This window comes from Panthera leo, chromosome A2 (genome assembly GCF_018350215.1).
Source record: "Panthera leo isolate Ple1 chromosome A2, P.leo_Ple1_pat1.1, whole genome shotgun sequence".
NCBI lineage: Eukaryota > Metazoa > Chordata > Mammalia > Carnivora > Felidae > Panthera > Panthera leo.
In genome coordinates this window covers 89,748,068-89,772,351 of record NC_056680.1, presented here as the reverse complement: position 1 = coordinate 89,772,351, position 24,284 = coordinate 89,748,068, and the positions used below count along the sequence as shown (strand labels likewise).

At 38.7% G+C, this 24,284-nt stretch overlaps 1 protein-coding gene across 2 annotated transcripts in view; it reads left to right on the top strand.

Annotated features, from left to right (window-relative positions):
* The window catches only part of ELAPOR2 (endosome-lysosome associated apoptosis and autophagy regulator family member 2), a 182,191-nt gene that overhangs the window by 152,426 nt on the left and 5,481 nt on the right, over positions 1-24,284 (top strand). For both annotated transcript variants that reach the window (XM_042916730.1, XM_042916725.1), the window contains exons 19-21: positions 8,467-8,593; positions 13,662-13,840; positions 14,785-14,950. In XM_042916730.1, coding sequence (XP_042772664.1) covers positions 8,467-8,593; positions 13,662-13,840; positions 14,785-14,950 — 472 coding nt within the window. The remainder of the gene's footprint in view (positions 1-8,466; positions 8,594-13,661; positions 13,841-14,784; positions 14,951-24,284) is intronic.

The window sequence follows — 24,284 nt, the reverse complement described above, 5'->3', positions numbered from 1 at the left end:
CACTTAAATGTCTGCTGATTTTTGTTTTTTGCAGTTATTCATTGTTCTGTATGTAGATTGTTTATTTCTAATATTTGTTGGATTAAGGTACCTTTATCATAGTTTGACTTGAACGTATTTCTCAAGTTAATATAAATATGTGTGTGTGTGTGTGTGTGTGTGTGTGTGTGTGTGTAATACACACACACACACACACACACACATATACATATATAATTTTCTTTTAAATAAAATTTTATATTAAATTTTATTTAAAAGAAAATGACTGACTTAGTTTTGTTTTTGATAGTTTCGCAGTAACCATTGAGAGATTTTAAGCTATTGTGCTTACGCATATCAGGACATCAGTATTGGAAATCAGTGGTCTGAGCATTGCTTCGGCATCTTAAAAGTATTTCCAGGGGTATCAATATTGTGGGTTTACTTTGGGGCACAAAAGGACACTCGTATTCACCTCTTAACCAACTGTGTTTCTCTGGTTCTCATAGATCTAGGAATTAATTTTTCTTTTCACCTTTTCAAGGTGAGAGAAGTGTATGATCAGAGGAGAACATAATAAAAGTTACTAGACATCAGTGAAAGAGACAGAGGGAGCCTGATGCTCAAGGGCATCATTTGGTGGAGGATCCCTATGCCAGCATCCAAGCTGGAGTCAAGGCAGCAAACCACCCTTTGTTTATGAGAAAGTGTGTTTAGAGTTTCTTTAATTATTCCCTGATATCCCCCCAAAGAGCTTTGAGTTAAGATGCTTGTTCTGTTAATGGTAGCACTTATAACATCCTTCCTTGGACTTAGCAATGAACCTCTCAGAGTCTAGCCTCTAGGAGTCTACCTGGATGGCTTCCAAAGCCTCTCCAGGTCTCTCATCCAAGCAGATAATATTACCAAAGATTAGATCTGTCCATGAGAAAATATATCCACTCTAACTCTCCCAAGGTGGGTTCTGATGTTTTAAGGTAAAAAAAAAAAAGTTTCCTGATGTTAAATTATGGCACTTAGAAACTGAGTTTTTCCTTGTGGGGAGGGGAAAAGTAGTTTTTCCTTTAACGTGTAGTAGTTTATTCTACTTCAGGAATATAACTGTCTTTGCCAGGGTTTCTCAAGATCACTTGTGGCAGAATACCTTGGGGTTTCTTTTAAAAATCAATTTCTGGATCTTTCCAAAAACATAAAGAATATCTTGAGTGTTGAGCATAGGAATATATATTTTTTAAACACAAAACAGTTCTGGGAGTCTGGCTGGCTCAAATGGAGGAGCGTGCGACTCTTGATCTAGGAGTTTTGAGTTAGAGCTCCCCACTGGGTGTACAGACTACTTAAAAACAAAATCCTAAAAGAAAACCTGCAAGACAATTCCTAAGCATATTAAAATTTAGGAGCTACTAATCTTAACCTACTGAGACAAATTCTCAAACTTTGTTCTGCATTTTAATTTTCTGAAAAGCTAATTTAAAATACCTTAGTCTAAAGGGTAATCATTCACCCATATTTGATAAGACTTTGTATATAATTGTCATGCACATCCAGGTTTGAGGACCATTGCTCTAGGGAACTGCTTGAACCTAACAATCTAAGTGTGTTTTAGTTCTTTCTTGAATCAGTTTCCCATTAGGGCACAAGGGGGAGCTCTGGGATCAGAACATGAGAAACAGCAGCTTGTCCTGAAATAATTAGAATTTTTTTTAGCTGTGGGGCTGAATAAAGATTTCCTACTAACAGTAAGGAATTGTTAACAGAGCCCAGTTTCTTACGTTACTTTTGAAGCGGATTTACTTTGCAGTTTTCTTTGGGGAGCTTTAAGATCTCCATAAGAGAGGAAGGTGCTAACCAGGCACTTGCCTCGAAAAATCTCATATGCTGTAACCAAAAAAATCTCAGAAAGCAGACTTTGGCAATTTGGAAGGGATGCCACCCCCGGGAATTCTCCTCTCTTGGCCAAGAATCTTGGCAAACCAGGAAAGGAGACTTTAGTAGTAGTGATGTTGGTTGGGGCTCTGTATCTTGGTGACCTGGGAAAATGGGAATGTCTTAACAGAGTCGTGGGGCAGGAGAAAAGGGGCAATGTGTATTCTCTACGTATCTCATCTGAAGTTTAGAGGGAACAGCAAATTATCAGGGCTGCCTACTAATCTGCAATTGGAAAACTACAACCTGTCTGTTTGGTCTGGCAAATGCAGTTGGTTTCTAATTCTACAAAGTGTCTGGAAGGTGTGAGACATTTTAGATAAAAATTTAACAGCATGATGTCTGTGGCAGATGCAATCTGAGAGCCAGGCTGGACTTTGGGATTATCTGGTGCAGTTTGTATCTTGGCCAGCAAACGAATTTGTAACAAAGTAGACTGCTGATATCCCTGAATAGATCCCCCTCCAGCCTCTGCCTAAGAAACTTTGCCAGCCTCCAGTCATGATTGGAGGTGGTTGGAAAACTTGGAAGTTCTTCTTTCATTAGGAAAACTTTGGACCCAGCATTGTGTTTGAAGAGTTCTTTCAAATATGTGAGAAATTTCTATTAATGGAAAGGTTTTGAAAATGCATCATTAGAAAATGGGCAAAAGGAATCATTTTTACTCTGATAATGGAGATATCATAGCACCTTAGAGATCCCTCAGTCAGACCCATTCATTTCACACAGTAGGAAACACTGAGGACCCAGGCTGTATAACTGTGTTGGCACATTCAGGATGGAATGTTGTCCTGACTGTGTCTCGTTCTGTTCTTACCATCATGTTTTCATCTTGCTGTTTTTTCCCTCCAGTTCTTCACAGGTAGAGATTTGCAAAGAAGCACACTAGGCAGAGAGACAAATATCACATTTATCTGGGGGATAACTCATTTGATCTGCAAGTTATTGGTGCCTTGTTTAAAATGAGTCATCCTCCCTCCAACAAGGTCATCTTTAGTAATGGTATGAGTTAGAGGAAAACATCGTGCTCTCTCTTTCTCTTTCCCTCAACTTATAACTATATTTAACTGCTTGGGTGGTTCATAAATCAGTCTAAAACTATTTTGCCAAAACCTCCTTCAAAATCCAAGTTCATCTTCAGTTTTAAGTGTAGCCTCAGTCTCAGAGATAGAGTCAAGCTAGTGGGCGTCTCAGGGCCAAGTGGAGAGGGGCTGTTGCTCATTAAAAAGAAAGAAAGAAAGAAAGAAAGAAAGCAAGCAAGCAAGCAAGCATAGCCTCTGAGAATATTATATCTCACAAAAGGGATGCTTCAGAAATCTGTCCTGAAGGCGTTCAGAGGTTGAATGTACCAAGGCTTTATTCCACAGGCTCTGATTGAGAGTTCCTCTGTCAAAGTCTTTGGACCTATACGACACTAATGTAGTATCTTCTTTGGTTTTGGGGGAGTTCTGTTGAAGCCAAGATGTCTATCCATTTTGAGTTGGTAGGAGCCAGAGGATAATGATTGGTTAACAGAGTTCCTTGTTTTCTTTTTCCTCTGAACTATTTATGGACAGATAATAGATATCTAAATCTGCACAAGTTAAATTTAAAAGGCAATAGAATTTAAAATTTTAAAGCCAAATATGTTCTTAGAACAATGAAAATGAGGAGGCATATAAAACACTATGAGCAACAAGTAAAAACCCATTATGATTAAGAAATGGAAAAATTCTAATACAGAATCGTTAAAATTATATGCTTCAGCACTAATGAGTAATCTTAAGACATGACATAAAAATGTCACGAAACAGTCATAAAGTTTAAGGATCCATTTTGAAATAAGGATGACAAGTTTGACAGATTTTGCAGAGCCTGGAGGTAAAAGGGACTGGGGAGTGTCAGCTAATGTAGTTTGTACAGATCTTGATCGGATTCTGGCTTTTGGTAATTAACCTCGGGGGGAATCTGTAAAAAGGGTGGTTTTTGCAGGAGACTGGTAGAATTTTATATCCCTGGATCTAAGAGGTATAGGTCAAAAAATCTTATGTTCAAACTCAGTCATAAGTGATTTATACTCTTCAGCCTCAGGGCAAACAAAATTGGAGCAAGAACCAAAGCCATTTTATGGACCCCACACAAGAAGGCTTTCTGCCCATTGGCATTCTTAGCAGAGAAAGGTTGAGCTTTCTCAGAAGCCAAAGCCGAAGGGAGTTACTGGCAGCTAGTCAGCATCTCCTATGCCAGACGATGCCTGTCTGTGAACTCCGAGATAGGGGAACCCCAAGAAACCCAGAAAAGCCTCACATGAAAGTGTCTGAGTAACATTAGTGCTCTGACACCAAATGAGAAAAGTTCTAGGCATATAAGACTATGGCCTTTCCCCCCGGTCTCCTGAGACCCACTGTACGAGGGATAGAAACATACTTACACCGTACATGAATTTATTTTAACTTTGGAGTTTGCATAAAGTTCAGGCAAAAACAAGTTTATACTGCTTTATCAACTGTATAAACAATTAGCAATAGTTTGAGTATTGGGTTGTAATAGTTCATAAGAAATTAAGATTACTGTCCATGAATTAGTAGATGAACCAAGTAGACCCTGCTTTAGGTAAGATGATTCATTTAGAGGATGCTAATAACTCATAGCTCAGTCCACTTTACCCCCAGAAAATGTATCCAATTTAGAATCTAAGACATCACTTACTTAAAAAAAAAAGATTCACCTGAATTCTTACACATGGCCAGTGCTATCCGCAGTGGTAAGGCAGTTCCAGAGCAAAATAAGGAAACTGGAAAGTCTTCCTCGTTTAACAGTAAAACCAAATTAGGATGCACTGGTTATCCTTTGTGTTGATGGTGGTTTCTCTACCTAGAGTTCACAGCCCTGGGGTCATCTTGTGGAATTCTAGCCTTGCATACCCCAGCTCTCCAGGATTATGTACTGGCTCTTCAGACATCTTCTCTCTGATTTCTATGGTGATCTTGTGGATCAAAAATTATAAAAGAAGCACAATTAGTGACACCTTTACAAGGCCAGGGGGTAGGGGGTAGAGATAGTGGTGGCACAGGTCATCAAAGGGAAAAAGGTTTCACATATTTGGCATTAAAGTGTTTGTCTATCTTACTACTTGCTTTTTTGTTCTTAGTAGAAGAAAAAAATATATATATACTCTTGCATCTTTTTTTTCCCTATTTTCCTTTTATATATAAGCACTATTGAAATTAGTACTGCTTCCTACATCCTTGTCATTTCACAGGGAAGGGCTGATTCAACTGTGGAACTTAACGTTTATAACAAAGAATCAAATTTGGATGTTCCACATTGTAAATGATTCGTTGGGTTCAAAGAATTGAAGAATTGATTCTAAACTAAACTGCTTTTAACCTAAGAGTATATTTTAAAAAGTGGAGTCTACCGGGGAAAGGCACTGAATCATTGCAGTATTTTGACACCTAATGGCAGCTTTATAAGTTATATCAATGTCTTGATTTCTTCCCCCAATTCTGTACTTCTCCCAGTTCTATAGAAAGTGATGTGAATTGTTAATAGTCTTTTATATTTTGCAGTACTTTAAACTTTCCCAAATTGTTCTCTCATTTTGTCCTTTATAACAACCCAGTGAAGGCAGTGGAACAGACATCTCATTTCTGATAAATTACAGATCTGAAACAGCATGGGGGAGGGGCCGAATCACTTGTGGAAAAACACAAAATCACTTGCAAGTCCAGCCACACCTGTAACCCAGGTTTTCTCTGCAGAGCTCTTTGCAACTTTGATTAATTTTCCCCTTTTCTTTTTTATTTGTTCAGTTTTTTTTCTCGAATTTTACCAAACTTATTATTTTATTTTCCCAAGATAAACAGCCCTCACCACCCTTGAAAATGTCTCTGTGTGGGAAAGATAAAACAAAATAATTTGGGAAGGAGAGAATTGAGCAGGAAAGTATTTTGGTACTTTTTGCTAAATGATCAAAAAAGTTAATTACCTTTAAAGTTTCAGCTCATTGTTATGCAAATAATAATTGTGTTCTTGAAAAACATTTCTAATAGGTTACCCAATTTTTTTCAGAAGTGCAATGTTGAGTTGGTTTTACTGATGGGAAGTAGGGATCATTTTTTTAGGTGGCATGATTTTCATCTCTTGTACTTACCATTTTTTTTTTTAAATCTCTTTTTGTTTCTTGGTCTGAATATACTTTACTCCCTTTTACAAACAAATCAAGGCAGGTAAGAGTTAAGCCATTTTTCCAAAGCGTCCCCCTTCATCACTGTTCTTAGCTCTCATAGTACCAGGCCTCTCTTTCTGAAGCACGTTACACAGAATCATGCTTTTATTTACATCTCACCACGTTGACTTGGTCTACAGCATGCAAGCATTTGGAAGGATAGGCCTCTAAAAACGTAGTCCATTTTTAGGTATTGTAGACTTCTGTGTCAGGGTTCATATTGTAGAGTATCCTGAGAATATATACTGAGGGTATGGAATTTTACTTCGCTGGTAGACCGAAAATTACAGTTTTGGATTGCCTATCATCAGAAAGGCATCTGAAGTTAAAACTTAAGAAGGGGTGTTTTGGGGTTCTCCCTATGATTGTGTGTCTATCTTTTGCCCTAGGTGTTTCAGGACACCTGTACTCAGCAGCAACAAAGGTCTAAAGGAGGTTTTCAGGGCACTGCCCTGAATTTGCACACTTAATTTAAGGGAAGTATAGTAGACAAATGAAGGGAATAGTGTTCTCCCCATTTTAATTAATTCATGAACAAAACAGCCATTCCCACCAGAACCTTTCCACATAACTTCCTGCTTCAGTCAATAAGGATTCTCCACACAGTAAAAGCAGTTTAATTTTATCCATGCTGTGTTTATCTGTCCCTAAAAGGAAGGAGGCAAACTGATATAATAGGCCCACCCACCAGCAAGCAGTTTCAAAAAGTCTCCATTCCAGCCCTGCCTGGTGGTTGGTTCAGTGCGATCCTGCACCTGTGTCTAAGGCCCCTGCGTCATCACCGGGTGGTGACAGTAACTGCCTCTTGAAAGAAGTCATCGTCTGGCTGAGGCAAACCAGGAGTGCACAGTCATTTCCATCCTTCAGCTGTGTGTCGATCTGGTAGTTGTTTTATTTGTCTTTTCACTTCAGGTTGTTTTGTTTTCATGTCCCACCCCCCCCCTCCCGCCCCCGCCCACCCCACCCCACCACACTGTCGAGACCATGGTCTAGTTCATCATTCTTTTCCCTGAAACCTTTGCCTAAACACATTACTTCAAACAGGAATGGCACCTCCATCCACCACCTAGTTCTTGCCTGTATGCCTTGTGCCCACGCACTGTCCTGCTCTTGAAGCCATTGTGATCATGACCAGCTTGGAATTCCCTTCCAATCCGTCTACCATTTCATCCCTCTGGCAGGCATTCCTTTACTTTCTTCCTTTCTCTTCTGGCTAACTCCTATTGGATATTCTAGACTTGTCTTAGGCATGCCTTCCACCAAGAAGTTCTCCCAGAACTTTTGTGTCATTATATCTGTCTCCTTTAAATTAAAAAAAGTAGCTTTAGAGAGACAAAATTCCCGTGCCATACAGTTTGCCCATTTAAAACAGGCAAGCCAGTGGTTATTAGTATATTCATAGATATATGTAGCCATGACTATAGTCATTTTTAGAGCTTTTTCATCACCTTAAAAAGACCTATACCCTTTGGCTATTGCTTCTCTTTACCTTAGCTCCCTTCCATACTCCAAGCTTACCACTAACTTACTATTGCTGTGGATTTTCTTATTTTGGACTTCTATAAAAATAGCATCATTTAATATATAGAATTTTTTTAAAGCTTATTTATTTTGAGACAGAGCAAGCAGGAGAGGGACAGAGAGAGGAAAAGATAGACTCTCAAGCAGGCTCCGCATGGTCAGCACAGAACCTGATGTGGGGCTCAAGGAAGGGCTTGAACTAATGAACAGTGAGATCATGACCTGAGCCGCAATTAAGAGTTGGACGCTTAACCTACTGAGCCACTCAAGTGCCCCAAATACATATAACTTTTGATAGGCTTCTTTTACTTAGTGTATTTTTGAGGTTCATCCAAGTTGGGGCATGTATTACTTCTGCATTCCTTTTTATGGCCTAGTAATTTCCCATAGAATGGTAATATCACATTTGTTTATCTCTTCATCTGCTGAAGGACATTTGAGTTGTTTCCACCTTTGGGCTGTTAAGAATAATGCAGTTATGAACATTCATGTACAGGTTTTTGTGTGGATAAACGTTTTTATTTCTCTTGGATTTTTATCTAGAAGCGTAATTACTGGATCATGTGGTAACTGTTTGTAATGGTCTGAAGAACTGCCACCTTATTACAAAGCACTTGTCTCTCTTTACAGTCCCATTAGCAGTGTATATAGGTTCTAATTTCTTAACATTTTTGCAACTCGTTATTGCCTGTCTTTTTGATTGTAGCTATCCTAATAGGTGTGGAGTTGTGGTTTTGCACCCACACATTGCTTTCCGGTATGCAGTAGGCACTCCAATGTTTATTGGACTTGGCTGAATATAAGAGCTGTCATTTCATTTTTTATTTCAGCAAGTGCCCAGCAGGCACCTGTGATGGGTGTACATTCTATTTTCTGTGGGAGAGTGCTGAAGCTTGCCCTCTGTGCACAGAACATGACTTCCATGAGATTGAGGGAGCCTGTAAGAGAGGATTTCAGGTAAGTGTCATATCTACCTACACAGAGCTATGTGATTGAAGAAAAATAGACAAGTCTGGCATCACTCAGATCCTAGAAACTCAGGTTCAAAACCATGGCTAAAGCTTATAGTTAACTTAATGTTGCATTAATATGCATTTAAAATCAAATTTAGTATGTAAACTCCCATATGCGGGGGTAGCTGAAGGTATGCACTGGCATTGGGAAAAATAAATCATGCAAAGGAGTTGTAGGCTATGGTGTTTATCTGGTTTATAAAAATATCAAACGAAGATGTGATTTATATAATGCAGTTATAGGTATAATTAAGACATGGGTGATATAAGTGATTCACTACAAGAAGCATATCTAAAGAGTAAATAAAGCATGTACACACATAATAAAATCAAGATCCTACTCTGTATTTTCTGCGCAATCATATCTTTGCTAATGTGTTTTTTAAAATAAAGTTGGGATTCTCCACTCTATATTTTTTATTTCCTTTTTCCATTTAATATATTTCTATTGTCATTAAATTTTTTGAAAACATGATTTTTAGTGATTGACAAATATTCTATTATAGAGACAATTTGGGATTTAATAAAACCCCCGATGGACATTTGAGAAAAATTGAAAACTGTATTTTTGTAAATAACTCTGTAAGGAACACCCTAGTTGGAAATTTGATTCTTTCCTTAGAATTTATCATAAAGAAGAGATTAATTGGATCTAAGGCAATGGACATTTTTAAGGTTCTTGATACACATTACTAACGTGATCTGGTCGTATCATTTTGCGCTTCTGCTAGTAGTGTTTGAGCATGCTTATTTCACTGCACTAGCTTTGAGTAGTGCCATAGGAAAAACACAAGCTTTTCTTCCTTCAAGATGACTTACCCCTTCAACCTGTCTGAAGTCTATTGAACTAACAATAAAAATGCACAAATGATATTAAATCACTACTGGGGGTGGTAACCTTATTGGGGAATTGGCATCAGAGAATCAGATTCTGATAGGATTTCTGAAAATCTGGAACACAGATGGGCTAGGACTGTTGCTCAGGTCACCTGGAGTGGGGAGCATGCTGGAGTGCTCACTGCATAAGGGGATCAAGGAGCGAGCGCTGTGTGGTCCAGGAACATGTAGAGGAGCGTGTCACTGGCTGGTCGGGGGGCAGGAGTGCAGGAAGAAATCAGAATGCTCTACCTAATCTCCTGCATTCAGAGTATTAGGAGCACTAGTGTTCCCCTCTAGGGATTTTTCTAACTTTAATTTAGGAAGTGAACCTGTAGTAAGAAATACATTGTACAGCAAATGTAGTACACAAACACCAACTCAGACACTTAGCAATATGCCTAAAAATGAAATTAAATTTCATGGTACAGTACCTATTTTCATATTTTATGATAAAGTCTAAGCGTAAAGTTAATATAAAATGTGTTTTCATCAAATGATTTAATACAGAACAGGAAAAGTTCCCAGATGGGCAACACTAAAACAAAAATTAGGAATGTTTTATTTAATTCATCAAGTGTGCTTGCCTCTGGATAGCTCATTCCAGTTTGGAGCACACAGAGACCATGCTGCTCATGCATGTAGTACACTGTTCAGCCAGTTTCTTTTTAACATTTTTAAGTGGGTCAAGGATGGAAATTCTTAGCTTACAAAAAAAAAATGGTTTCTTTGTAGTCCTCATAATAATGATAATATACTTTTTATGTCTCACAGTGGAAATTCTTTTTTACCATTTCTCAAAAATTGATACACTTATTTAAAAAAAATTTTTAACGTTTTTATTTATTTTTGTGTCAGAGAGACACAGAGCATGAGCAGGGAAGGGGCAGAGAGAGAGGGAGACACAGAATCTGAAGCAGGCTCCAGGCTCTGAGCTGTCAGCACAGAGCCCAACGTGGGGCTTGAACTCACAGACTATGAGATCATGACCTGAGCCAAAGTTGGACACTCAACTGACTGAGCCACCAGGCGCCCCGATACACTTATTTTTTAAAGAATAAGTAAAAAACAAATGCATTCCCTTCTTTGGCCACCAAGTTCAACTCCAGGGCTTTGAAAAGTCGGATGACCTCTTTTCTAAATATTCTTTAATATTCAACATTTCTCTTCCAGAAAGTAATGATTAGAAGTTTAAGACCATGAGATTACAACAGTTTCTCTAATTTCATTCAAACTTTCCTTATTTAAAAAAAAAAAACACTTCTGTTCAGCATGCTATAAGAATGTTACGAACACATAGTTGCAAGGTGATTGTTTTTAGATATTTGTTTTTGTCCTAAAAATAAACTTTTGGAACACTTTCATGTGTTAATCATATTGAAATATATAATTTCCCTCCCCAAATTTCAAATGTAACTTGAGAAACTGCAAAATTGGTTAAATACACCTTTCTGTTAGACTTAGATGTCAAGTTTGAAAATATTTGCCATAGGAGATTGGGCTTCAGTTAGAAAAATATAAATACCACACTTAAGCTCATGCACCTTAGTGTATTCCATTGAGACAGTAAAACAAATGGGTATGACACAGGAAGTGGGTATTTACTGCCAGTCTCTGAATAAAATATTTTAAAAAGTCTGCCATTCAGTGAGCTTTATATAATACTAATGACAGCTTTCCCTGTTTTCCGTTATGGTAGTCCTGCCTTCCCCCATGAAGAATATGTACCCAACCGCCCTGTGAATGCCTGAAACCATGGTTGGTACCGAACACTATATATATACCTTGCTTTTCCTTATACATACGTACATACATACCTATGATTAAGTTTAATTTATAAATTAGGCACAGTTAGAGGTAACAATCTGCGGTAATAAAGGTTAAGTGAATGTGGTCTCTCTCTCAAAATATCTTAACCGCACTAAGCTCCCCCTCCTTGTGATGAGGTGAGATGATAAAATGCCTGGGTGATGAGATGAAGTGAGGTGGATGACGTAGGCATCATGATGTACTGTTCGGCTAGTATTGACCTTCTGATGATCTATCAGGAGGGTCATCTGCTTCCCAAGTGAACCCCCAGAAAGTGAAGCTGCAGGTAAGGGGGCAGGTACTATGGCATGTTCATGAGCAAGGGTGGATTTCTTTGGGTGGCAACAGCCTTATGATAGAAAAAAACAGTGATTGCAAAATAGTGCTGTGGGTATCATTTCAGTTTTTAATAATTGGACTGTGTTTCTGTCCCATTTCCCGCTCCATCCTTTGCAGTTTTTCAGTCTGTATTGATGGAGAGCATATGTTCCCAATTCTGTAAATATATTGAATCCAGATGTGTATGAAGTTACATTTACACACTGCAGCAAGTACCCACTTAGAGCTGTTGTAAACTCTGAGAGTGGCACAACTCGGGGAAGAAATGCTCTTATCAGATTGGATCTGAGAAATCTGTACCAGCTTCTCAGTATGTAGTAAGCATTACTTCCAAATGTCATCCAGTAGTAAAGATTTGAAGAGATACTGTGTTATCACTAAGAGGGATATTTTTAAGTTTATCATCAAATTTATCTCACTCTGTTCACAAAATATCCCAGCATGCTGGAAGAATAAATTTTTCAGCTGCAGTGTCAGCCATTTTCTCCTCTGCCAATGACGTGACCGAATGAAGGGATAAGGCATTCTAATTAATAGTTACAGATGACTGAGGAATTGTGCCAGTAGCTTGATCTTTTTTTTTTTTCTTTAACAATTTGAGGAGTTTATTGAAAAGTTAAGTATTCTGGGTTTACAAAGATCTTTTTAATTTGAAATTTTAACATTTCGGCTATAAGACTATCGTTAGACATTAGAGCTTTAGCATTTTCACTGGCAAAAATTTTTGTTAGAATGTATTTCCAATGAAGTCATCATTGGCTGACCAGAGTTAACAGCTTTCTTTTTATTGTCATTATTTACACTTAGAGATGCAGCATTTGAATTTGATTGAACATGCCCCTCATTTCTCACCTCATCATTCTTATAAAAATAATGTGACCCCTTTGAAATGTAGTTTATTTACATTAAATTTAATGAAAATGTTACAGTTGTCATGCAGTAAAAAAAAATTTCAATTACTAATGTCCTTTCTAAAAAACATGCTGAGAATTTTTATCCAGAACTTGGTTGAAACTTTTCCTTAAAGTAAATATGGTTCTCCTGTTCTTTGTGTCATTGCAGAAACCTGCGTGCATGTACAATAAAATTACACATCATGGTGTTATCCTTCTGTTAGGGTGTTGTTCAAGTGACCATCAAATACCAGAATATTTAGTCAGACACAATGGTCAAAAAATTGAGTGTTCTATGTCATTTAATGTCAATGAATATAATCATCATGCAAGTTGCTGCTGGTCATTGTATTCGTTGAAGTATAAAAGGAAGCATGCACTGTATTCTAATTTTGGCTCTGGTTAGTGTTATTTGATCTATTCATAAAGAAATTCCTGATTGCTATTCAGTATATTGATTTTGTTATTCACTAGTCAGTTGCAAGTTGCAGTTTGAAAAACATTGCCGTAACAACACTGAGTCCTCTACTTTGGGAGCATAAGAATAAGGACCTACTGTGGGAGGTGAACCAGAATAATGCATGGGAAAGAAGGGTGTAGTCTGTGTGACTCCCCCAACACCAGTCACCAAAGCTTGCCAGTCCTGGTGTGCCTACATGTCCTGGGTCCTGAATTTGCTCTTTTTCTCAGGGGAGACGCTTGTTGGAGGAACTGGACTAACATCATAGGTGGATGAAACCCGTTCCAGTTACCTGTATTAGACAACCTAAGTTGTCATTTAAAAAGATGACTCAGAAGTCAGGGATCATAAGAAGTTTGAGGAAAAAAGCACAAATACTGTGTCCAAATAGAGTCATTTTTATTCAACCTCCTCAACATGTACCCAGCCTTCTGATCTGGTGACCCATGTTTTTATTTGGTTTTGTTGTATTTTTGTTCATTATTTTCTTATTCATTCCCTGTCTTTCTTGTCTTTCTGAAGCTTCTACTAGCTGAGTGCTGAATGATCCTCTATGCTTACTATGAATAAAGAGCAGAACCCTTCTCCTTCTGAATCTCATTTCACATGTCATCTGTCTATGTGTGTTTTTAAAGGAAACCTTGTATGTATGGAATGAACCTAAATGGTGCATTAAAGGAATTTCTTTGCCTGAGAAAAAGTTGTCAACCTGCGAAACCGTTGACTTTTGGCTGAAAGTGGGAGCAGGTGTGGGAGCTTTCACTGCGGTTTTGCTGGTGGCTCTAACTTGCTACTTCTGGAAAAAGAATCGGAAGTAAGTAACCTCATTGGAGTGACCATGTAAGAACTGAAGGATTTCTTGTGAAAAATGTAGACCTAATTATGGTTACATCCAGTAGTTTCTTTCAGAGAGACAAGAACTTTCTCCCAGTGAAGGAGTTACAGGAAAGGCCTTTAAGAAAAGAAATGGAAATGATTATTATTCTGGTAATAGATTATAGAATGTTAGAGGTTATTGAATTAGACCTATCTGTGTAAAACAGAGAGCAATGGAGGCTCTTGTTTGCTCAGGTAGATGGGAGCAGAGCTGAGATCAGAAGTTAAGTTGTCTCTCTCTGCCTCTATTTTTCTTTTCATGACAACATTGTGTCTTCTTGCTCCACTGTTTTCTTTTTCAGTTTCTTGTGGAAAGATACTTGCAAAGAAATAGACTAAGTTTATAGGCAGATATGACCTCTGTTTACTCCAATACTCCAAGAATGTAGAGTTGAATATTGAGTCTATTTTCTGAATGTATATTGATCTGTTATAAGGTAGTAAATAGAAAGGAATGAGTTGTATAGAGAAACAATAAAGACCAAATCACTTACCTATGGTATTTTCATTCGTATGAACTAAACTTTGGAAAATTATATAGTGAGTTAGCTTCCAAATATTTCTACATTAAGAAAATGCATTCAGATGTCAAGGTTTCTCTCTGTTTTTCAAAAGTTCTTCATAATTGGACAGGTTAATCAATGTGAGTTAATTGATAACTTTAACTGTACTGCCATTATTCTCATTATTCTCTGAAATCCTGGAAAAGATTTGTGCATGGATGGTAGGTAAATGAGAACACATAGTGCTTTAGCTATAGGCGAGGGAAATTTGTTAGCAATAGAGCAACTATACTACAAGAGCATTTAATGAGCTGGTTTATGACCACCTAAAATGAGTATTAATTTATATTAATCAGCCACTTTATTTATCACTACTTAGACTGGAGTACAAATATTCCAAGTTAGTGATGACAACTAACTCAAAGGAGTGTGAACTCCCAGCTGCAGACAGTTGTGCTATCATGGAAGGAGAAGATAATGAGGAAGAAGTTGTATATTCCAATAAACAGTCACTGCTGGGAAAACTCAAATCCTTGGCAACAAAGGTGAGAGCAGAATTGTAAGCTGGTATGACTGTGCATTTATTGATGAGGGGCTTATTAACTTAGTAGTAGCATTCATACAACCCTGTCATTTGGTCTGGCTCTTTCTCCATGGTTGGTTATCCAACAGAAATACCACTAGAAGTACACCAGGATATAAACATAAGAATATTCACTGCAGCATTGTTTTTTTTCTGGTTAACAAAGCAGAAACAACCTTACACACCATGAATAAGGAGTAGATAAGGAATTTCCATATACAAAGTAATGGAATACTATACAACTGTGCAGCTGTGAAGATTGATATATCTGCTAATAGGTCCAAGATAAGTAAAGTAAAACAACACATGGACGATCACAGTAATTAAATATTCATTTAAGTTAGTCTTTGCCTATCAAACCATTAACAGTGGCTGCTTTTGGGAGTCTTAAACTAATTGGAATCTTTAAGTTTTGAAATGGTGTATTTTTGTACTTTTTGAATTTTCACAAAGATAATGTATTCTTTTCTAATTTTAAAAGTCTTAGGTTAATTAAAGATCTTACTTTTTTTTTTTAATTTGGTCACAAGGTGTTTTCACATTGAAAAGGCCAAAGTTATATAAACTGTTGAGGTATTAAAGGTACCTTATCAGATGCCATCACATTTGTCAGGTTTGAAATGATTACTGTGTCCAAACAGATTAACATTATTAAGCCTTAAATGTTGCTTGTAAATACATTTTATTGACATTCTTTACCATTGACCTAAAATATGAGAAGTTAGCAGTTTACCCCCTCAGCATTAAAGATAGAATGAAATAGAGGAAAGAAAATGTGTTTCAAATAATTTTCAGCAGGAAGGACAAGTGACAAAAGATTACATTTATTGAGAATGTTTTAATAACTATTTCCTTTTACTCTCATTTAAGTATGTAAATATATTACAAGGTATCATTTAAAAATAAAATGAATGAGCCATATTTACTTTCTGCTAATGATTAACTTTTTTTTTTCAATGTGGTACCTTAAGAAGGATGCTATTGCTATGGAATAACAAATGAACAGTTAGTATTAAGAGATGAGATGTTGCCCTGCTTGCAAAAAAAATGAAATAAGCCTGCCACTGTTTCTTGGCCAGTTTGGAAGACATGAAGCTCCTGGTCAGAGACAAAGGACTGCTCAGCACTCACAGCAGAAGCATTAGCCAGGGTGTCAGAATTTATACCAGTTCCCCAAATCCTACTTTTCTCAGGGCTATGTGAACAGGAACAAATGTCCCTTGCACACTCAATGGCTTGCATTACAGCAAAGCAAGTCGAAGCTTTGGCTACTTGGTTATTTTAGAATGTGCAGTTAGCATGCCTATTCTTTGCTCCAAAGAGAGTTATTATTGTTATTATTCTAGACAGGTAGTATGTGTGTTCATTGATCCAGAGGGAGACAAGATTTCCTGACATCTGCTCCGGAAAAATATAGTATCTTTAACTTCCAAGGTTGCTTTCTATACCAAGATCCTTAAAGAGATAATCTTGAATAAAGAGAAACCACTGCCTTACTCATAAGATGTAAAGAAATCCAGAAGAACCATGGAGAATTGTCTCCCCAAAATATCCAAACCTCATTTCTTTTCCTTTAAAATTTTTATAATGTTTATTTATTTTTGAAAGAGAGACACACAGACAGAGAGCAAGCATGAGTGGGGGAGGGGCAGAGAGAGATGGAGACACAGAATCTGAAGCAGGCTCCAAGCTCTGAGCTGTCAGCACAGAGCCCGACACTGGGCTCAAACTCACTAACTGTGAAATCATGTCCTGAGCCAAAGTCAGATGCTTCATCGACAGCCCCCCAGGTGCCCCTTCAAACCTCATTTCTATACCATCTTGGCTCCTGATCAGTTTTCCCATTAGTGTAGCACTGTATCCACCACTCTTTTTAATCTGATTGACCAAGGCTGGGTTTCAATCTGGTCACTTTACTGCATATAGCATTTAAATAAAGCTACTACTATTAGGACACCAGACAGCAAGATGAGATGAACCTTCATTGTTAGCTTCAAACATACACCCAGGGTCCCAGATCCAACTAGCTGATTAAATCGCATAAACCATGAGGGTCCACCTTAGAAAGCCAGGCAGCTTTCTCTTTAAGTCCCTCTATTGACCTTTCTGCTCAGCCTGCGTTCTTTCCATTGGCACCGGGATCTTTCTTCCATAAGATTCATGTGGAAGAGAGTCACAGACGTTTTCAAAAATTTGCAGGATCCAATAAAGCTCCCACTTTTGTCTACATGACCATGGCAGAGGAACTTGGTGAGTAGTATATTCAACCAAGTGGTTACTATCTTTTTGATCTAGGATGATGACAATCCAGACACCACAGAATGTATGAGGGACTTCACAGACTTTGTCTTGGCCCTGAAGGGTGACGTTTAGGTCAATTATATCATCCATAATAGTGTTTGAATAGTGAGTTGATGTTGACATGAATGTCATCAGAGGCTGAGATAGTGTCATTCATTATTTCAGCTAAAGTCAGAGACAAATTTCATACCACCTTTTCTAATTGAATACCTGCCTTTAGGGTGAAGGTGAGTAACATCAGTTATCCCTTCAGATACCTCTAAATACCCAACAGTAGTCTGATTTTGAAAATACTTGGAATTGTTTAAGGGTTAATGATATATTGGGGCTATTTCCACAAATAATTGAATTATGACCACTTAGAACCATTCCTAGGGTACAAATCAAGCCACCATGTTTTTAGGAGAGAAATTAATACCTGGATTCTGCACGAGAAGTACAGTCCTGAAGGTACATATAGTGCCTTTGGAAAGAAAATAGTGTTTACAGTTGTTGGAGATACCAAATAGGACCTTATATTAGTTAAGCAACTCAGACTGATGGTGCCTGCAAGCTCTTTGCTGGCTAGTAAACCTTAAGGTTCCCCATTCACTTCAAGTAATTCTGTCTCTTCATTGTCTTTGAGGAGACTGCTTGAGGGCAGTCATTCCAACTTTTCCTGTTTGCCCGTGCTGCAAACTAGGTGGTACTTCTTCACTCCAAGGAATGACTGAGCAATGGCAATAGGACGGTAGTATTGATGTTTTGGCGGCAGAAGCCGGGGCCATTCCCTGTGCTACTTCGGATCAACTTCTCAGTAAGTTGAAGAGGAATTACGGTTAGAGCATCTGATGGGCATGGTAGACCTAGGAGTCTTTGAGACTCCTAGGTTTGAGAGAGGAACACTAAGGCATTGTCCTTTATAAAAGGTGACAGAGTGGCTCTGAAAAACAAATGATCATTAACATCTTTCCATCGTTCATACCTCTCAGGGTCTAAAGTATCTCCTTCTCAGGCACCTCATTATCAGACTACATTGTTAATCTTCTTCCACTGCCACAAAATCAGTTTTTCCCATTTCAGCTAAAACTTCACCTTATTTCTACTTATCCCATTATTGGCACCCAGACCTATGCTCCAGAACATTCAAGTGCAAGAGGGACAAAGGCATTAAAAAAAACTTATGATGGAGACCCAGTGTGTCCTCTACCCTTGTCCATGTGGGCTGTGGTAGGAGGTCTTGATAAGCTGTATAGTCAGTGAAGTGATTGGTATTCTTTCTGTCTAGGGTTATTGACAGTCCAATAAAACAATACAGATGGCTAAACTAGAATTATATTTGAATCTCCTAGACTCCCTTCTGGTGGGGTTTACTACCAGCCATTCTGGGAGTGGCTTTTGAGTAAAAAGGACACATCATGTCCAGGAGTGGTCAGGGTAGAAACCTGGATTTTTTTATAAGTGTATGTAACCTTATATAAGTGCATATAACTTCAACTTTCTTACTGATAATTATGTGTGACACAGCCAAGAGGAGATGATCCCTTTCTGGGGATAGCCATGTTTAGTAACTGAACGATCTTATTAAATGTGTGGACTAGGAGGAGGTGAGGGAGATAGAGTCAGAAATCTTTTGATTTGATTTTTGAGAAGGCCCTTCTAATGGTCAATGATATTTTTCAACAGTATGAAGTGTCGAACGTCCACTGAACACCTGTACTCTCAGCCCATATTCAGGTAGCTTTGGTGATAAAAAGGGCATCATTTTAGACTGGAAGTGATTCATAAAGCCACAAACATTAATCAGATTGTTTTAAAAGGCCATAGTGGTGTGGCTAGAGTCAACAGATCAGACTGAAAGAGGAACACCATAACCTGAACAGGCATCACAAGTGGTAAGGAACTACTGACAGCCCAAAGAGAGGTGATCAGAGATGTGACATACATAATCAGTTTTCCAGGGAAAAGCTGGTCAACTTTTGACATGAATCCCAAGTCTTGCATGCTGTGGTAACCTCTGCATCCAAAAAACAGTCCTTTACTTTGTGCTCAGTGTGTGATGCCAGATTCATTGCCATGGTGGACAGAATGATGGGTCCGTGCAGCATTTTTGGCAGTCCAGTGCAGTTTCTATCATGTGCTTAATTCCATTTGATCTTTTCAGACAATGGGTCCTTAATGGAAGTATCTTCATGAATGACCCAGATGATTTGATCAGCTAAGATTTGTTTCTGGAATTTGTTGCCCCAAAGGGGAGTAACTTTAACGTGCCAGTCTGTAGTTTTCCAAGTGGCAGACCAAATAGTTTATTGACTCTTGGCAATAGCTCAGGAGTTACTGGAGATAGAATAAGGTTTATCAAGAGAAGTGCTGGCCACAGCCATGAGAGTGGCTTTGGGTTCTGCCCACTGAGCCAGAAAATTTTGTAGGTTTTCAGTTATTCATACCTGGTGCTGAGATAGGACAGCTACAGCAGCTGGTCGACACTCGTTGGGTGTCAGATCAACCAAACCATCAGTGAATGCAGCCCCAATCATGTAGTAGAACTTTGGTGAACCAAGGGCCAGAGCCAGTGGCTTCATTTTTGGAGGTGGAGTAGGGGATAAAGTTCCCCCCGTAGGGTATGCTGCCATATTTTCCTGTGAGGCTGAGTTGCTGCTGGGCAGCATCAGCTATATTCTTGAATACATCATTTATATTTGACGAGTGAGGCTTATTATGCCCTTTCCACCTTGCTGACCCACCATGAACGGGACTATCAGGCTATGGCGTCACAAGCTGCGCATGGCAGTGGCTTTAAGTTTTGTCAAGAACTCAGTAATAAGCAAATAGTTGCTTTTCAAAAGGACTACACCTGGTAGCCATATCAAGGTGATGAATCTAAAATCCCAAAAGATGCTTCTGGGAGAAGGCTCTTTACCATTGCTGGAGTCTCTAATTGGCAGCAACATTAATGACTGAGAATTGTAACACAAACTGGTCATTAGGGTTGTGAGGCCACGAAGGTGGAGAGCATGATTCAACTTACTGGACAGTTCTTAACATAGCCTGTTAGTTTGGGCCTGCCTCAAAAGATACTACTTTGTAGGTTAGCTGATAGAAGACAGCAGGGAGCATATTCAAGTGAAGCCATATTGTCTCCAATAGCAAAGAGTCTGGTAAGGTGCTGGACTGCTTTTCCATGGCTGGCCAGATTGCAAATCTAGTCACATAGTCTCCAGAACCTTTAGTCAATCAGCAGGTTCCTGAATTTTGTTGGGGTTTATCAACCATCTTTGTTGGCAGAAGTCTGATAGCACAGGCAGGGCTATTGAGACTGGGACTTTTAACTTGACGCCAACAGTGCATCATTTGGGTTGTGACAACTTTGGGCATCAGAAGGTGGTGAAACTTCTGTGTAGTCATGACACAGGCACTTGTTGCAAATGGCAGAGGAATTAGGAACCCTTGGTATATTCTGCTAGCTCTTCTCTGCATGGGACTGCTCTTGACCAGGAGAATCTCCTCTGGTACTTAGGAGATGAGGATGTATAAGCATATTCACCTCCCACTTTTTCAGAGGTAGAAGCAGCAACATCTTGAGTAGGCCTGTAGAGCCCTTCACACAAGGTCACATTATCTTACCTTCCCTGCTGAGAGCCTTGCTTAAACCCCATTCATTGAATTTGCATGTCCCTCTCCTATCACAGGTTCTGGTAGAATGGTGACTTTGGTGGCTGCAACAAAGAGTGATAAATGTTTGAATCCCTTACCTCCTCAGAACTCCCTAGCATACTCAGATGGTTGTGTGTAGCCTTCTTTTCCTCTCCGTGACAGGAAAACTAATCCTCTTTCTCTTTAAAGCAGCTAAAGTTAAGGTAGATGAGGAGGATGGAATTAAGGGTGCAGAGACAAAGGCAGTTTCTGTGACAGCAAACAAGGCATGCGTTTGCTTTTGTTTTTTGTTTTTGTTTTTTTTTTTTTTTATTTATTTTTTTTATTTTTTAATATATGAAATTTACTGTCAAATTGGTTTCCATACAACACCCAGTGCTCATCCCAAAAGGTGCCCTCCTCAATACCCATCACCCACCCTGCCCTCCCTCCCACCCCCCATCAACCCTCAGTTTGTTCTCAGTTCTTAACAGTCTCTTATGCTTTGGCTCTCTCCCACTCTAACCTCTTTTGTTTTTAAGCAGCACAGCAGTTGCTCAACCAAACTTCCAGTATTTTGGTCCATGTGAAATCCTATGTTGAATGGCAAGGTTATCATTCCTAACATCATCTGTTTCAGCTTTGCGACTCCTTAGCAAAATTGATTTCTGTCTGAGGCTGAGGGTGTTATGTCCTTTTGTTGATTTAGGCTTGACTCACATATTGGAGCCTTTTAAAAACATTTTTTTAATGTTTATCTATTTATTTTTGAGAGAGAGCACAAGCAGGGAAGGGCAGAGAGAGGGGGACACAGAATCTGAAGCAGGCTCCAGGATCTGAGCTGACAGCAGAGAGCTTGATGTGGAGCTCGAACCCATGAACCATGAGATCATGACCTGAGCTGAAGTTGGACGCTTAACCAACTGAGCTATCCAGGGCACCCCTTCATTTTCATCAATCTAAATTATAGCCTGGTTTTAAAATAAAGGATAGGGGAAGTTTTCAGGTGGGGCTGATCATACTAACTTATGAAGATTCCTTTGGGTCAGTTTCTCATTCTCCAGTGACCTTCTGCATTGTAAACCCAATATGGGGCATGAAGAGTCTCAATACTAGTCATAGCCTCACTAGGTTTTCCTGTGGGAATTAGTCTCAGGGAAATCTCCCAGAGAAGGCCAAAGCTTTGTTACTGCAGTCAAGACCCATTACAAAATGTCTGAGACTTTTTATAGTCATCTTTGATAAAGTTGGCATGGTAGAGTACAAGAGATGTTTACTCCTAGGATGGCCCAGCTGGTGCATTCTTTTTTTTTTTTTTTAATCATTTTAAAAAATTTATTTAGTTTTGAGAAAGAGAGAGAGAGAGTGAGCACGAGTGGGGGTAGGGCAGAGAAGGAGACACAGAATCTGAAGCAGGCTCCAGGCTCCAAACTGTCACCACAGAGCCCGACGCGGGGCTCAAACCCATGAGCTGGGAGATCATGACTGGAGCCTAAGTCAGACACTCAACTAGACTGAGCCACCCAGGTGCCCCAGCTGGTGCATTCTTAATGATCATTTATTCCTGCCACATCATCTCCAAAGAGAATCAGCAAAAATTCTAACAAGTCACCTAGTTTCTGCCCTTAAGTAGGTTCCATTTTTTTCTTTAATGGTCATCGTAGGTACATACCTCTGTAACCTCTGTGTGAAAGAGGGTGAAACCTTTTCCTATAATGATGAGTTTTAGTATTATTTGTTAGCAAGGAACACAGCTGCAGCTGATGGCCTGATTGGTGAGGAAATCCTCCTTCTCAGAAGAGTGTTAACAACATCTAGGCCACCATTCAGACAGCTGACCCGTGAAGTCTTGGAACCACTTCCCGGAACTCAGTCTACAACTACTTCCTCAGTTCCTTTTCATTTGTAGGCAGTGAAGTGGATGACAATTTTATTACCTTGTTGAGCATATAATTTGGTCAACCAGAAAGATACCTTGCTGTCAGTTTTCCATCCTCATCAACAAAACAGTGAAGAACTATCAAGGTTCTGAAACTGCACTATACTTGCTAGCCAACAAATTAGCCTGCCATTCTTTCTTGGACATTTTGAAGACAGGAGTCTGCTGGGTCAGAGACAAAACAAGTTTATTACTTGCAGCAGTAGTAGTAGTCAAAACAACAGTGTTTACTTTGTTTCCTGAAGCCCCACTTACTACAGAGTGAAGCAGACTAGATGACACACAGTGGGTTATGTTATAGAAAAGGAGCCCTTAGCTTGGGGAATCTGAATGTTTTATAACAGTCAGGAAGCATGTCTGCCATTTGCTCCACAGAGAGGGACAGTATGAGAGCTGTAAGCAAACTATTCTTTTGTTCTAGAATAAGACTTTACCTATGTCATCCAAGGCTTTTTGTAATATAAGCATATTTGCGAAGATTGTGTACCGTAACGGACATTGAACGTATTCCTCCCAAGCATTCAGAAACACAGGAGACCCATGGAGAATTACCACCATCATTAGTTTACTTAAACTTCTCTTGCCTGATTTGATCTTGTGATTCCTTATTTGTAAGGGCATTGTCTTATAATGGAGGAAGCATTTAGTGCCAGGCAAGATTTTTAGGACAGAGTGACCTCTAAGCTGAATGCAAAAGAAAAAGAGGGAATTACAAGTATTAGTAAACTTTTAAGTGTCTCCTCATATTGCAGGACCTCCTTTGTTGCTGTTATATGGCCAGAGAATTGAAATCTTGAAAGGTACCTGAAAACAATCACAGGAAACGTAGTGGAAGATAAAGTCTTTCTCCCTGAGAAGGCTCAGTGCACCTAATTCTGTTTTGCATAGCAATTCTAATTGACAGAATAATTTAAAAATTGTTTAAATGAAAATTTAAAATGTTATGGGAAAACTGAAAGTATTATACAGTGGTACAGTCATATACCCACCACCTAAATTTTACATCTGATTTATTACCTATCTTTCTAAATCTCTATCCCTCTTTCATTTATCAATACATCTTTTTTTTTTTTTTTTTTGATGAATTTCAAAGTAAGCTATAGAATTCAATACGTTTCATGCCTAAACACTTCAGGATACATATAACTGATGAGAGAATTAAATATTTTCAGTTTTTTCTAAGGGACAGTGTTTACATAGAGTGAAATGCCCACATAACAAGGATGCAATCCGATGAATTTTGAGAAGTGTATATGCTGTGTCACCCCAAATCCTATCAAGAAATAAGATGTTAGCCTCACCACTGAAAGCTGACTCACGTCCTTTTGCATGCAATTGATCCCTATCCTTATCCCCCCAGAGGAAACCACTGTAGTAATCTTTTTAAACTGTAGATTCGTTTTATCTGTTTTAGAACTTCATATAATTGTAATTACATGGTGTG